General features: G+C 35.7%; 1 protein-coding gene across 9 annotated transcripts in view; it reads left to right on the top strand.

Annotated features, from left to right (window-relative positions):
- SUPT20H (SPT20 homolog, SAGA complex component) overlaps positions 1-14,917 on the top strand; it is a 33,589-nt gene that overhangs the window by 8,784 nt on the left and 9,888 nt on the right. For 6 of the 9 annotated variants that reach the window (XR_008971021.1, XM_057399962.1, XM_057399964.1 and 3 more), the window contains exons 6-18: positions 219-348; positions 819-922; positions 1,446-1,562; positions 1,693-1,746; positions 2,560-2,699; positions 3,918-4,074; positions 4,153-4,209; positions 4,764-4,835; positions 5,751-5,908; positions 9,098-9,130; positions 11,062-11,179; positions 13,107-13,215; positions 13,428-13,586. Coding sequence is in view for 8 of the 9 variants with exons in the window: in XM_057399962.1 (XP_057255945.1) it covers positions 219-348; positions 819-922; positions 1,446-1,562; positions 1,693-1,746; positions 2,560-2,699; positions 3,918-4,074; positions 4,153-4,209; positions 4,764-4,835; positions 5,751-5,908; positions 9,098-9,130; positions 11,062-11,179; positions 13,107-13,215; positions 13,428-13,586 (1,408 nt within the window). In the remaining variant the exon portion in view is untranslated. The remainder of the gene's footprint in view (positions 1-218; positions 349-818; positions 923-1,445; positions 1,563-1,692; positions 1,747-2,559; positions 2,700-3,917; positions 4,075-4,152; positions 4,210-4,763; positions 4,836-5,750; positions 5,909-9,097; positions 9,131-11,061; positions 11,180-13,106; positions 13,216-13,427; positions 13,587-14,917) is intronic. The other 3 variants (XM_057399968.1, XM_057399966.1, XM_057399969.1) reach the window with 2 other exon arrangements.

Genomic DNA, 14,917 nt, shown 5'->3' with positions numbered 1-14,917 from the left:
GGTAATTTAAATGAATAGGTTTTTAAAAAAAGTGTGTATAAGTATGTATAATAATACACAATGTATATACTCTGCTGAATACAGTCCAATTACATTTAACTGGGATTGTTTAGATATATACTTCATTAATCTAAATAGTACTCATATTCTAGCAATTGTTTTTATTTCTACTGATTACTTGATAGTATTACGTTCATGAGCAATGTTTACTTCTAAAGCAGAAGCTGAGGCGAAATGTGAATTTACTTGAGAAGCTGGTTATGCAGGAGACGTTGTCATGCCTGGTAGTGAACCTCTATCCGGGAAATGAGGGTTATTCACTTATGCTCAGGGGAAAAAATGGTTCAGGTAATATTTTTGCTGTTCAGTTTTTAAAAATACTCAGTATGCTCTATGAATACTTAGAATGTGTTATTGCTTACATGTAACTGTTTTACATGTAGTGTAATCCCCAAAACAACCAAAAAATAGCAGTAGTTGAACTAAAAATTTACATAAAGCTGTGAGGTGCCCAGAAACAGCCTCTGATGGTACAACATAAATCAGTACATACGGGTCATTTTGGTAGCCTTCCATTCTCTTATTTCCTCTTAGCGTCCTGAGTTGCTTATCCAAGCTACTCTTACTTCATGTTCCTTCTGTCAAATTGTTTATTCCAGAAATAGATGTAAAAATTAATACTCTGCAAAAAAATTGCCTGTTTCAGTAGGCTTCCACTGGCCCTGCTTTTTCCTGTGGCAGACTTGTTTTATATTTCACATTGTTGATGTCTGAACTTGAAAGGCAAAAGAAAAGCAGTGTGTTTTGTTTCAATTCAGATTCTGAGACCATCCGGCTGCCTTATGAGGAAGGAGAGCTGCTTGAATATTTGGATGCAGAGGAGCTACCACCTATTTTGGTTGATCTTTTAGAAAAATCTCAGGTTTGAAAGTTTTGCTTTCAAAAACAAAATTTATTTTTGATTTTTTCTTCCTTTTTTTTTTTTTTAATGCTTCACATATGTGATTCCAACCAGACGTAAAACAGTTGTGCATTTGGAACTGTAATATTTAATGCACAAACAAATATTTTATTGATATATATAGCAAAAAAAAAGATACTGGGGGGGAAGGGATATAAGAGAGATTGCTTTGGTTAGGGCTGCCAAGCAACTTCAACTCTATGCTCTAGCAAAACGTCTTTTGTTCTTTGTCATTATGATATTTTTGGCATAGGGATTTCTTAAAACTACATCGCTTGTGTATGAAAAAACTACATTTGAAGTTTGTATTTTGGGTATGTCGAGGTATGTAAAGACCACTGGTCTGACAAGATTAGTCATTAGTTTTATTCATAGTATTACTGAACTTTATATGATACAATCAGACTTCTTTTTTTGGAGGCAGGGGCTGAGGCAGATTGATAAATATTTTTGTTTACAAGTTGTTTTTTTTTGTTTCAACTAGGTTAATATTTTTCACTGTGGATGTGTCATAGCAGAAATACGTGACTATAGGCAGTCTGGTAACATGAAATCTCCAACATACCAAAGCAAGCACATTCTTTTGCGTCCTACAATGCAGGTAACAAGCGTTTTATGTCATTCCTCAGTGTTACAGTAGTTCCTAGACTGGGTATGAACTGCTATTGAACATATGTTAGGAAATTTATTATTTAGTTGAAAGCTAATTACCATTATGTCTTCTTCCTCAGACTTTAATTTGTGATGTGCATTCTATAACAAGTGACAACCACAAATGGACACAGGTGGGTTAGCAGTTATTGCAAAACTGGTTATATATATTTTTTTTAACTAATTCAGACTGTCAGTGATGTGCATAATGGTGCATGGTACATGTTCCAGAGACATGCCAAATTAACTTGCTAGTAGCATCTTCCCAGAAGATGCCATAGAAAACAAAAGGATTTGCTGAAAGTTCTGTAGAATTGGAGCTTACTGTCATTCTGCATTACCAAAAATTATTGGTTACTTTAACAAGTTTGCCTTACTTAAGTCATCTTCAGCAATCAGCCCCAGAAGAGCAGTTAGAGTCTAATGACACAGTTGCTCCTGTAGCATTTTACTATTGATACTGTTACAATAAAGAGAATTCTAACTACAGTTGTACAGTTCTAGTTAGTTAAATGCTGGATAGCATGGTGTACTCAATGTGCTCATTTGTATTTCAGAGCCACAACCATGCTCAATTCTATTTCAAATTGTAATCTAAAGTCCCAGGTAGATCCTCTTTATGACTGATTGTCAGTCCATCAATATAAATCACTGACAGATAATGGATTTCATTGCCACTAGTGCTGTGTTTAAAACAAACAAACAGAGCATGCCCCCTACTTTTGAAAATCATTTATTTTCCTATTGGAAACCTCACCCAAATTTCTGTAACTCCTAATAATGGTTAGTGATTCTTAACTGTTGACTGTTTATTTTCTTTAGTTGACTATCAACCCATCATTTTTCTAACTTACCTCTAAAATTATGTGCACATAGGTAGATATCATCTTAATTAGTGTAAAAGTCTTCATATTTTTTACATTTATTAATAGCTATATATATTACAGGAGGACAAACTCCTACTTGAAAGCCAGCTTATTTTGGCTACGGCAGAGCCTTTGTGTCTTGATCCTTCAATAGCGGTGACCTGTACTACAAACAGACTCCTGTACAACAAGCAGAAGATGAATACTCGCCCCATGAAACGGTAGCTTTCAGTGCAAAGCATGTTGAGACTTTCTTTGCAATTTTACTGAGTCTTTCAAAGAAAAATAGAAGTAATGCTTTATGTGAAAAGTTTGCTGCTCGTGTGCAATATCTACTTAAATATTAGGAATATGAGGAACAGTCAAGAAATTATGTCTTATTTTTAAGTGCTCTGCATTGTACTGTTTCAGTTAGTAGTAGATGGCGTAATATGCTTATTTTTGTATATCAAAAGAATGTGTATATAATTTTGATAACATAATACCTTATATTGCAGTTTTGATTTTGTCCTTTTTACGTAAATCAGATGTAAACTGAGTCAGATGGCAGCTCAGTAACCTAAAATATATAAATGAATATGTTGTATATAAGTCTCTGATTTGTTAAAAGCTATGTGCAGGTTTAACCCTAAAGGAGGTAATCAGGGGAATTATTTTTATGCTTGACATTCAGGCTAAACAGAAGCGTAGGCATATGAGAATCTTGGAAAATTAAATGTAATGTGGAATTTCCTGTATCTAAAACACTGAAATATTTTCACATTTGTGCATGGTAGGTCACTTTTTTCCACAAAAGCTTGAAATGGTTCACATTTGTTCTACCAAGAGTTGCTTTCAGTCTCTAGAATTAAAATAGTCTGTCAGAATTACTGAAATACTTAAAACTAGAGTTGCATTGAATTGCTGTATTAACATGCAATCAATGGTAATGCCTAAAGAAGTTAAATAATTACATTGATCGAGCTGTCTTTAAAATTAGAGCTTGATGATCAACAAACATTCCACTAGAGTAACAGCCAAAGGTGTTAAATGAATGTCCAGAACAGCATTAATGTACCAGTGGGTTTGGCATGAGACAAAGAATGGAGGGCAGTTGCTGTGTTTATAACCTTACAGTTATATATAAGTAGCAACCTGTGAAAATATGCAAATATTTTAAGCTTGACAGCTTCAGTGAGTTACTCATTTTGACAGTGTACTTCAATTGTGCATTAAAAAATAACATTATTCTTAGTGCTCAAACACATGAACAGTATGCTAGTGTTCTTAAAAAATTTAAAATCAAGAGTTTGAGTCATACAGTGTAATCCAGAATAACATTTTTAAATTAATATTTCAAACAGTGTAAGTACCATTTCCCTGTATATTTTTGTTTGTACATAGGCTGTGGGGAATTTAATTTTGATGGTTTTGCAAGCTTATCTGTCATTTTACCATAGGTGCTTCAAGAGGTACTCAAGGTCATCTCTGAACAGACAGCAGGAAGTAGCTCACTATTCAACTCCACCTCAGCTCCGGCTACTTGACTACTTGCAGAAGAGAAAGGAGAGGAAAGGAGCCCAGCAGTATGACCTCAAAATTTCTAAAGCTGGAAATGTTAGTGTTCTGAGACATTGGTGGGAGTACTTCTAGCTATTTATTTAAAACACTTAATACTGCTTTTTCATCTTCCAGTGCGTAGATATGTGGAAGCAGAACCCTTGTTACTTGACTGCGCCTTCTGAAGTGGATGTAAGTCCAGTTGTTACCATTATTCATAGCAATTGTATTGAACATTGTAGTATGTGAAGAAGTGACTAAAGAGTATCCAATGTCAAATAAGGACTTTTAAAAAATAGGAGTGACTTTAAGATTTTAAATTATTTTTCTGTACTGTGAGGTCTAAACACAAGCTAAACCACATTGGAATACATTGCAATTGTAATGTGATAGTTTGGATGGGATAAACAGTGTGAACAAACCATGCAAAACAAATATACCGTTACACATTGCAGGCAGTGATTTAAATCTGTAGTCTTAAGCCAAGTTTCACACTTTCATTAAGTTTAACATAGCAAATGTGGTGTTACAAGATAAATGTAAAGTCCTGAAGGTTCCCCAGTTTGCTTTTTTCTGAATGCACAACACAAAGAGGGGATGCTGTACAAAGTATCACGCTCTCATAGCCTGTTTCTTGCACTCGCTTTTTAAGAATATTACATCAACCACTGTTAAAAAGCTGTGCTAGTTTGACTCTGGCCCAATAAAACTATTCTTTCTTTTCTGGTATCTTAATTTTCTTTAAGGTGGAGAAGTATGCCAAAGTGGAAAAGTCTATCAAGCCTGATGACTCACAACCAACTGTCTGGCCAGCACATGTGAGTAGTTCAGGCCCTTGGCCAAATTTCTCTGTCTGTAGTTAAAATGCCTCCTATTTCAGCAAAATCAGTGTAATGAGGAAATAATCTTCCCTCCCCCAATTCAATCATCCGTGAGTTATATAGACATAGAAAGATTATTACAGCTACTTGTAACTTCGTACAGCGCAATATGCATGTGATTGGTCTTTTAACTTCCTCAGGTTTTCCAGAAATACAAGGAAAAGCAACTTTAATCTTTCAGATAACATGTGCTGTTGCTGCATGGTAAAGAAAGCATAATAATTTACAGAAAACAGAACTCTGATCCAAAAATTACTCAGATACTCAAAGACTGATGGAAAAGAGCTTCAGTTAAAATCAAAATGTTACATTTGTAAAGATTAAGTAATGTTAAATACCTCTTAAAAAACTTTCTGCAATATTTAAGTTGAACCTTAAAGATTTTTTGGCATAAAATATGTGATTTGGTAAGAAGTAGTCATTTAATATAGTTAGTCATAAATTAATTAATTCTTTGCAATTTCAGAGGCAAGATACTATCTTTATTAATATCATGATGCCTTTGTAGATTAATATTGGCAAAAAGTAGTATGTTCCCATAGACCTTAATATTCAGCATTTTACTTGGAAAATTTTTTTGCATCGTCGTAATTTATATAAAACTGCTTCCGTATATGTTTACTCAGTCTGCCTTGTTTTTGCAATAGTTTGGTATTTGTAAGAGAAGTTAAACTCTTCTCATCCCTTCAGATTTTTTCTGAAACCACTTATATTTTGTATAATGCACTCTTTCTTACAAAGTCTTACTTTCCTATAGAATGCTTCTTACTGTATTGTATAGAACTAGCATATTTTACAGTCTTTTTCTGTTATTACTTGCATAAGACTTACCTGATTATTCTGTCTTTTTAGGAAATAAAAGATGATTATGTGTTTGAATGTGAAGTTGGTAATCAGCTTCAAAAAACAAAACTGACCATTTTTCAGTCTCTTGGCAATCCTTTGTACTACGGTAAAATTCAGACACTCAAAGGTGATGAGGAAAATGACAACCTATCAACTCCGTCACAGTAAGTTACATGTTCTTTTAAACTGTGCTGTGATCTGGTAGATGAAGGAAGACAAACATTTTTTCTTATTTGCAGTCACAAAAGTACTCCAGAGATAGAAATCGAAGAGTTTTGTTTGAAAAATTCAGCTAATGAACAGAACCAAAACAAAACAAAAACTATATTCAAGCAACCGTCATGTCTTAAATGTACTTTCATGTTAAATCTGCAAGTTTTTACATTAATAATACATTATAAAAAACAAAACCAAATAAAAAAAAACAACATCATCAACAAAAAACCAACTCAAATTGTGGAGACACTGTGAGATGTTGTTAGCACTCTTTTACTCATAAATTTGATTGTTGTCAAAATTAGCCTGATGCTGTGAAAACGTAAGACTTGATTGTATTATGTTTACCCTTATGCAGAGAAATTTAGGCTAAATAAAGGATGAAGGAAAACATGAGCTCCTAATAAGCTTCATCATTTTGAATTTTTTTGAGTCTGCTATTGTTGCCTGTGGTTGTACAAAAATTCTCTCTTCTTAGCTCTTTTTGTTGTGTGTACCAGATTCTTTGTATGGAGGAATCTGCAGCAGAATAGGCCCTATTAATTTCAATAAGACAAAGATCAGTAAGCCTGAGCACTTTTTAGTTAATAAAAGTTGGTTTGATTTTCACAATCATAGAATGGTTCTTAAAGCTTATCTAGTTCCAACCGCTCTGCCATGGGCCAGGGACACCTTCCACTAGACCAGGGTGCTCAAAGCCCCGTCCAAGCTGGCCTTGAACACCGCATTGGATAGGGCAGCCATAGCTTCTGCAGGCAACCTGTGCCTCACCACCCTCAGAGGAAAGAACTTCTTCCTAATGTCTAATCTAAATCTACCACCTTCAGTTTAAAGCCATTCCCCCTTCTCCTGTCACTCCAGGCTCTTGTAAAAAGTCCCTCTCCAGCTTTATTGTAGGCCCTTTTTAGGTACTGGAAGGCTGCTATAATGTATCCCCTGAGCCTTCTCTTCTCCTATCTTATTTATTAAAATCTTAAAATCTTCTTAATACTCAGGATGTTTTATCCCCAGACTGAGCTATTTACTATTTGTTTCTATATTCCTGTGGTTTAAGCCCAGCTGGCAACTAAGCACCACACAGCTGCTTGCTCACTCCACCATCATCTGTCTCCCCGGCCTCGCAACACCCCCCCCCGGCAGGAGGGAGAGAATTGGAAAGGTAAAAGTGAGAAAACCCATGGTTTGAGATAGGCAGTTTAATAGGTAAAGCAAAAGCTGCATACACAAGCAAAGCAAGGAATGTTTTCACAACTTCCTACCTGCAGACAGCTGTTTGGCTGTGGTGGTTTAGCCCCAGCTGGCACCTAAGAGCCATGCAGCCACACGTTCACTCCCCATCCTCAGTGAGGTGGGGAGGAGAACTGGGGGGAACGTAAAACCTGTAGGTTGAGATAAGAACAGTTTAATAATTAAAATAAATTATAATAATAAGGCTAATAATAAAAGGGGAAATAATGAAAAGAGTGAGAGAGAAAACAAAAAATGCTATACCAAACAGCAGTGATGCACAATAAAACTGCTCACCAGGTGCCGACTCATACCTAGTCTGACCCGAGCAGCAGTTAGTTCCTTCTGGGTGACTCCCCCCAGTTTATATACTGGGCAGGACCTGCTGTGATGTGGAACATCTCTGGCTAGTTTGGGCCAGATATCCTGTCTCTGCTTCCTCCCGGCTTCTTGTTCTCCTCCTCACTTTTAGAGTATGAGAGACTGAAATGTCCTTAATCAGAGTAAGCGCTACTTAGTAACAACTAAAACATCGGTGGGTTATCAGCATTGTTCCCAGACTGAAACCAAAACATGGCACTGTGCCAGCTACTAGAAAGAAAATTAACTCTACCCCAGCTGAAACCAGGACATTGGGTATCTAGAGGAAAGATGGGCTCCATCATGCATAACAGTTACTTGGGAAAACAAAATGCTGTAACTCCGAAGGCCCCCCACTTCTTTCTTTCCCCAGCTTTATATTCTGAGAATGATGCCATATAGTATGCAATATCCCTTTTGTCAGCTGGGGTCAGCTGTCCTGGCTGTGTCCCATCCCAGCTTCATGTGTACCCCTGAGCTACTCACTGGTGGGGTGAGGTGCAGAAAAGGCCTTGACTCTGTGTAAGCCCTGCTCAGCAGTAACTAAAATATCCTTGAATTAGCAGCGCTTTTCTGCACAAATTGGGAACCTTACCCTGTACCAGCTAGTGTGGAGAAAATTTTCTCCCAGCCAAAACCAGCACACATACTTAGTATTGATATTCCTAGAACAGTAGTGCTAGCTTATAATTGTGCAACAAGGTTGGGAATTAAAAGGATCGGTAGGTGTTAAATGCTTCAGGTTTTTTAGGAAATCACTGCTCTTTCTTTTTAAGATGTTTGGTGTTTGGACTAGGTGATCTCCAGAGGTTCCTTCTAACCCTAACAATTCTGTGATTGCCAGTTGAAGTTCATTAAAATTTGGGTATTTCTTCAGTAGCGAACTGTGTCATGTAAAGTGAAAGGTTCAGAATATGATTTTGTTGTTCTATAAAATAAAGTGATTTTTTTTCTTTTTTTGAGATAGAAGGTCTGTGTTTAGAAAAAAAAAAAAAAATCACTAAAGTAGTAAGTTTGCAAGCCGTAAGTGTTATACAAAAGGGAAAAGCTTATTTAGGAGTTCTGGAAAATCATGAGGAATCAAACTTGGATTAAGTGAAGTCAAGCAATGGAAATGAAATGTTTGTTAGAATGTTAGAAGTCGGGCTGTTTTTGACATGCAGGAGACTTAAGTTTATGTTTCAAGTCTAACATGTTGGTATGTTTATTTATACATAACTTTTCCCTTTTACTTTTTACAGTAGCAGTTGCCTAGCAGTTACTTCCTTTTTTTTAAGTATAAAATGCAAAACTTCCATTTTCTACCTTTTGTAAATAATTTGCTCTTAGAGGAGACTCTGTGTGTATGCTGTATATGTAACTGTGAAGCCGCTTTTGTAATTCAAGTACTAAATAATAACCCAGCCCATTAAATGGGTACAGTATCTCCTATTTTCAGCAGATCTGAAAGAAGAGCAGCCCTGACATTTGTTTGAAGTTTTGTGGTTATAAAAACTTATTCTTTTAATCCAATTCGTGACTGAAAATGTATTTTATATTTTACGTTTCAGGTTCCTTATTGGTTCCAAGACTGATGCTGAAAGGTTAGTCAATATAGTATGTATAACCGTATGGCTTGATGCCAAATAATTGATTTTGTTCTTACTAGCCGTTATGACTCCTAATGTTATGGTTATGGAAACAGATGCAGAGCAGATGAAGGAAATAAGAGGAATTAATCATCATAAGTAGAATATAGTGTGCAGTTTCTGTATTTAGCAAGCAAGGAAAACCAGAAAAAGCAAATACGTGAATACAGCTTATACCTAAATTTCAAGCATGTTGTTAGCAATTTGCACAATTATTCCTGATTACACAGGTAATAATAAAATTCTGAGAGCAGTTTCATCTTGACATTTTGTATGGTAAATTAGCATTCGTTGAAGTGGTTAATTTGAACTTTTAAGTGTAATCTAAGACTTAAGATGTATACAACTTATTTTTGTGTGTTGTGCATGCCGTGATTCATCTTTCTTAGATAAGCAAGTAACAAAACAGTTTTCCAGTGTATATTAGTTGTAGAATGATTAGGAGTAGCAACTGCCAGGTAACAAGCGGCAAAGTAAGTAGTTCCTTGGATATTCATGCATCACATAGACACACCTGCATTTGTGCATATGAGCACAGAACCTTGAAAAGGCAATCTCTGTTCCACCCCCCCATTTATGTGCCTGGCAGGGAGTCCTTGATTTGGTCAAAAATCAATAATAATGTTCATTTTAATAGATAGTTTTGATAAAGAAACTCTTTGCTTATATTTTCTCCTTCCTCCTTTGTGCTAATAAAGACTTTTGCTGTTTGTGCTGCAAGCTGAACTGGGGGATTGATTGGCTGAAAACTAAAACAATAATACAACAGTTTAGTTTTAACTGGGATTTATCTCCTAATCATGTTTGTTACTGGATTGCACAGATCCTTCTGTCAGGATAAACAGTTGAGTTTCAGGGACTAGGACAAGAAGAAACAGTAGAGGAGGAAGGAGGCAGGACCACCTTTTTGAGCACATGGTGCTTTATTACTCTGACACCACGTTAAGGCAGTCTAAAATCAAATTGCTGAAAAATGTACACTGCAGCCTTTCCTCTGCTGTATGTCTCGGGCCCTTGCTTATGCCTGCATTAGTCACATGGCAGGTACTTGAATCAGTGCTATACCAAAATAAAGTGTAGTTCATAGCATTTAGGTATAAGCTAATGGAACATTCTTGCAATTTGTCACTGAGGTTCAATCTGCCAGAGCATAAGAGACGACAGGTCTTCAGCTTGATCTTTCAAGTACTTAAGGTCGTTTTGTGTATTCTGCTCATGTTTGTGAAACAGTATTCCCTCAGCTTGGTTCTTTCAGATTAGTAGAGAGGTAGTATTTGATTTGGAAGAACAGTATTTTAAACTTGTTTGCCTGATGGTATTTATGCTTATTAGTCTCATAGAATAAGACCTGGCTGCCCTGGTGCTCAAAGAAGAGTGATCACTTCTGCCGAGATAACTGGTTCTTGGATGTACATTCAATGTGGACCTCTCAATTTATCCCTTGCTTTCAGAGTCCTCACCTGACATAGGCCTCAAGTTAAAGGAGGGTTGACTGTTCCACAGGGAGCATTAAGCGGAGAGGACACAGCTTTATAAAAGATACTCAACCCTTGTAAAGGGAATGGGATCCCTATTGACTGACATCCCAAAGAACTGCAGTTGCTTTTGGGAACTGTTCTGTTTTACATATTCCTACAAATATATGTCAGGAAGAGACAATAATTGAAAGAAAACTTGAAACAGAATAAATCTAAGAGAAGTGCACAGGAACATAAAGTAGAAAGATAGATAGATAGATTTTATATATGTGCATCTCTCTATATGTACACTTATGTGTAAAATTTGTAACATATGACTGGGTAACATACACAATTACATTTTTACATATATGTATCTACTTTGAAGTTCAAAGTTGCGAATCTCTTTGTTCTTACTGTTTGTTTCAGAGTGGTGAACCAGTATCAGGAATTAGTACAAAATGAAGCTAAATGTCCTGTGAAAATGTTTCATAATTCGGGTGGATCAGTCAATCTTAGTCATCTTTCTCCAGGGAAGGAAATGGAAGTGAGTTTATCAAGCCATACAATTCTTTCATAATTATTGAGTGTGAGTATATTGAAAAAGTTAGAGGAAAGCACATTCTTTTCATTGTTCAAATGTGCCTTTCAGCCATTTCCCTCCCCACCCCCCAGTGTATGGTATAGGTAGATCCAAGGTTTTGCATTTTCCCATGGTTTATATGAATCTTTCACAGGTCAGTAAGCATAGAACCAGATGGAGTAGCTGAACTTCTTTTACATTTAGAAATTATTAAAATTACTTTCTCTTTGGGGACAAAAACTTTCCTGAAATACTCACCAAAAATCCCAACTCCAAAAACTTTAAAGAACATATGCTTATATGCACACATCCAGTAGGAATTCCTGCATTCCTGGATTGTCATGCCTGTTGGCACTGCCTTCTGTTTCACTTGCTGCTCCTGGCTTTGTTGGTCGGATTCAGTGCTCTAGCAGTGACCTGTATTTAGGGGTCCAACTAGTAAAGGAATTTTGTATCTGTTGGGCTATTTCCTTTGCTATATTTTTCCCCTAAATAACTGCTTTTAAACTGCAACAACATTGATCTGAAAGAGGTAGTCCTTGATGTCAGCCAGAAGAGCAGCATGCAAAGACCAGCAGTTGCAGAAAAAATGTGAGTGTTTCTGCATGTGTGTATACACCTACAGACAAGTGCATGTGCATTTGTATATATATGTATCTGTGTGTATGTATTAAAACCATAGAAGTAACTTGGGGTGGAAGGGTACTTCTAGAAGTCATCTGTCTGGCTGTTCACGCCCTCACCAAAAGCTAGACCAGAGTTACTTAGGTTACTAAGTATTTAATGATCTAGTCCCCTTTTGAATGGGACATTAGTCTTTATTTTCAGAATAAAGAAAGTGGGATATAATAGTAGAAAACTTGTCCCCAGAATTTTCCTTTTTTTTTTTTTTTTAATAGGCAAGCAATTAGAAACATACAGAGGGAGTGTCTTTCATCCCTGAGAATCAGCAGAAGCTAAGCTCTCCAAAAGGGTTCTGCACAGAGCTGAATGCTCTGATTTGTTACCTTATGCACATCTAATTTAGGCTTCAGCATTGAAATATTCCATTCACTATACTGACAGACTAATTTTCTAGTTTCAGCAGTTTTACTTTTGTTTACAGGATGCCTGCTTTATAGGTAAATATATATGTAGACTAACTGTAAATGTGTTTCACTGTTGAGTCAGTTCATCAAAACACTGTTTTGATGGTGTCATCTTATTGAAATGATGGATTTGGGGTCTGTTGTGAGTGCCACAGAAGTACAGATTTGATTAGCTGAAGTTATTTATGTTCAAACAATCTGATAAGTAGGTCATAAGAACAAACAAAAAGGGAGCACCTTTCCTCTGAAAAATGTTAGTGAGGTTCTGATCCCGTAGAAGTCAATGGAAAAATGTGTATTGACTTCCATGCATTCAGAATTTTCCTGAATGTACTTAAATGTACTCTTTAAATCAGGAAATCTGATCCTGTTCTCTAAATACATCTTGGTTGTAAATGGCAGATGTAGAGAGATGGTGAATAAATGAAATTATGTAATTTTTCAAGTAAAACCAAATCGTCCTTTTACTTACAGTGCATCTGTCAGTGTGTGTTTGTGAAAATTACTAGGAAGGATTTCAAAATTGCAGAAACAAGAGAAACTCCTTAATTTTTTTTTTTTTTTTTTGCTTGATTTAAATTTTACCTGCATTATCAAGCTGCTTCTTTATGGTAAGCGTTATATCTGAAGAGAGTGTGTCATAGGTTAAGTTTCTAAAATACGTAAGTAAAAATCTGAAAGGTTTGAAGGTAATTTTGTCATGGTTGAGAAGTCTAATACAAATTAATTGAATTGTCTTTTCTGTCAAATATGTGGAAGTTCACATTATTGCTGTGGTAGTGTTAATTTCTCTTTCCTCCTAGCAGCCAGAGAGTATATCAGGCTCTGTTCAGTCTTCAGTATTGGGGAAAGGTGTAAAACACCGACCTCCTCCCATCAAATTACCTTCAAGCTCAGGAAGTAGCTCCTCAGGTAATTACTTATTGACTTGGGCATCTCCTTTTTATGTGTTCTGCCTGTTGTAAAATGACATCATATCCCTTTAGTAATGATTTAATTAAAATCAGTATCTTATCTGTGAAAAAAGCATATTTTTTTTTTTTTATTATATTGTTCACAAAATTGTATCCTCAAATTAACATCTACTAACAGAACAATAATGTATTTTAATTATGCTTTTTCAGGTAATATTTTTAGTCCACAACAGTCAAGTGGCCATCTAAAATCCCCAACTCCTCCTCCTCCTTCTAAGCCTCCTGGTCTTTCTCGGAAACAATCTATGGATCTTAATCAAGTTAACATGCTCTCTCCAGCTGCCATGTCACCTGCAAGCTCTTCACAAAGTGAGTCACGACCTAAATTCTCCATTAAATCTTAGGCTTTTGCATAAATGCTTCCTGAGATAAACTACTTAACCTGTGGAATGATGATACTTAAGTGTACAGTGTACCCTAAATTGTATAAGTTGTGCAGGCTTAGGCAGGTCTCTTGTTCACTGTATGTATTTTATGTTTATTGTAACTGTGTTCGTTTTTTCTGTATATATGTATGCACCCTCTGTGTATACGTTTTAATACATTTTATGCAATTAGTGTGATCTCCTCATTTATGAAAGGCTGGTAGATGATGTGATAAAATTCCAAAGTGTAGCTTTTTTTCCTCCAGTGTGAAAACAATATGTTAGGTCAGTTTGCCTTTACATAATTTAAGCATTTTTAAATGTTATAGGAGCTGGTGCAGTTGTATCTCTATGTATGTATATAATCTGATCAGTCCCAAGGTGGTGATACAATAAACAATAAGATGATTTTTTAAAAACACTCCTGCACTGTTTTACAAATCATTGCTGATTGCAAGTGTGGTGGTGATGCTGCTGCTGATAGCACCGTATTCTCAGGTGTTAAAATGTAAATTCCAATAAGTGACATCCTAGTTTAAATATTATTATTAACACTGACAGGATCATTGCAATCATAGCTATAGATCATAAATACCTTTTAAAATATGTATGTGTCTTGAGACATTTCAAGAACAGACTTGTACAATGAGAAATCATAGCTGCATTTTTTCAGGTTTTTATGAATAATTGTATACTGTAAATTCCAGTATTCTGCACAGTATTATAATACACTTTTTGCATTAAATAATTTAAAATCTGCATAGCTCAAAAGGTGTAATTTTTCTGCCTTCTTGTTTTGCACAGAGAAAAAAAGAAAACTTACAAAAGTTTTCTTTTAACATACTGACTCTGTTTTTATGTTAGTGTTACGAATTGTGTAAATCTGCTGCACACAGTTGTTACTTTAAGGCTCTGGTCACACCATTCACATTTATTTCCTTTCTTGCTGCGGGATGTGAAAGCTAAATAAAGCCCAGGAAAAAAAAAACCAAACCAGAACACCTCAAGCTTTTGGGGTTTTTTGTTTTTCTATTGATAGACTGTGCTTACTGCATCCACAATGAGTATAGCTATACAGTCTACATTTAAGCAGAAGGAATTACGCATTAACTTTTAAAGATGCAGTATTATCCTCTGGTTCTTAAATATTTTTAAAAAATATTTTTATTTGGTCAAAATTTGGCAAATGGAAGTTTAACTGTCTCATGAAACTTAGCTCAACCCCATGATTATTTGCAGTAGTACATGTTCTTTGTTGAATCCGTTGTTTTCCAT

The sequence above is a fragment of the Pezoporus wallicus genome, unplaced genomic scaffold (assembly GCF_028554395.1).
Source record: "Pezoporus wallicus isolate ANWC-B61680 ecotype Strahan unplaced genomic scaffold, APGP_CSIRO_Pwel_v1 scaffold_7383, whole genome shotgun sequence".
NCBI lineage: Eukaryota > Metazoa > Chordata > Aves > Psittaciformes > Psittacidae > Pezoporus > Pezoporus wallicus.
This window is presented reverse-complemented; position numbering and strand designations above follow the sequence as displayed.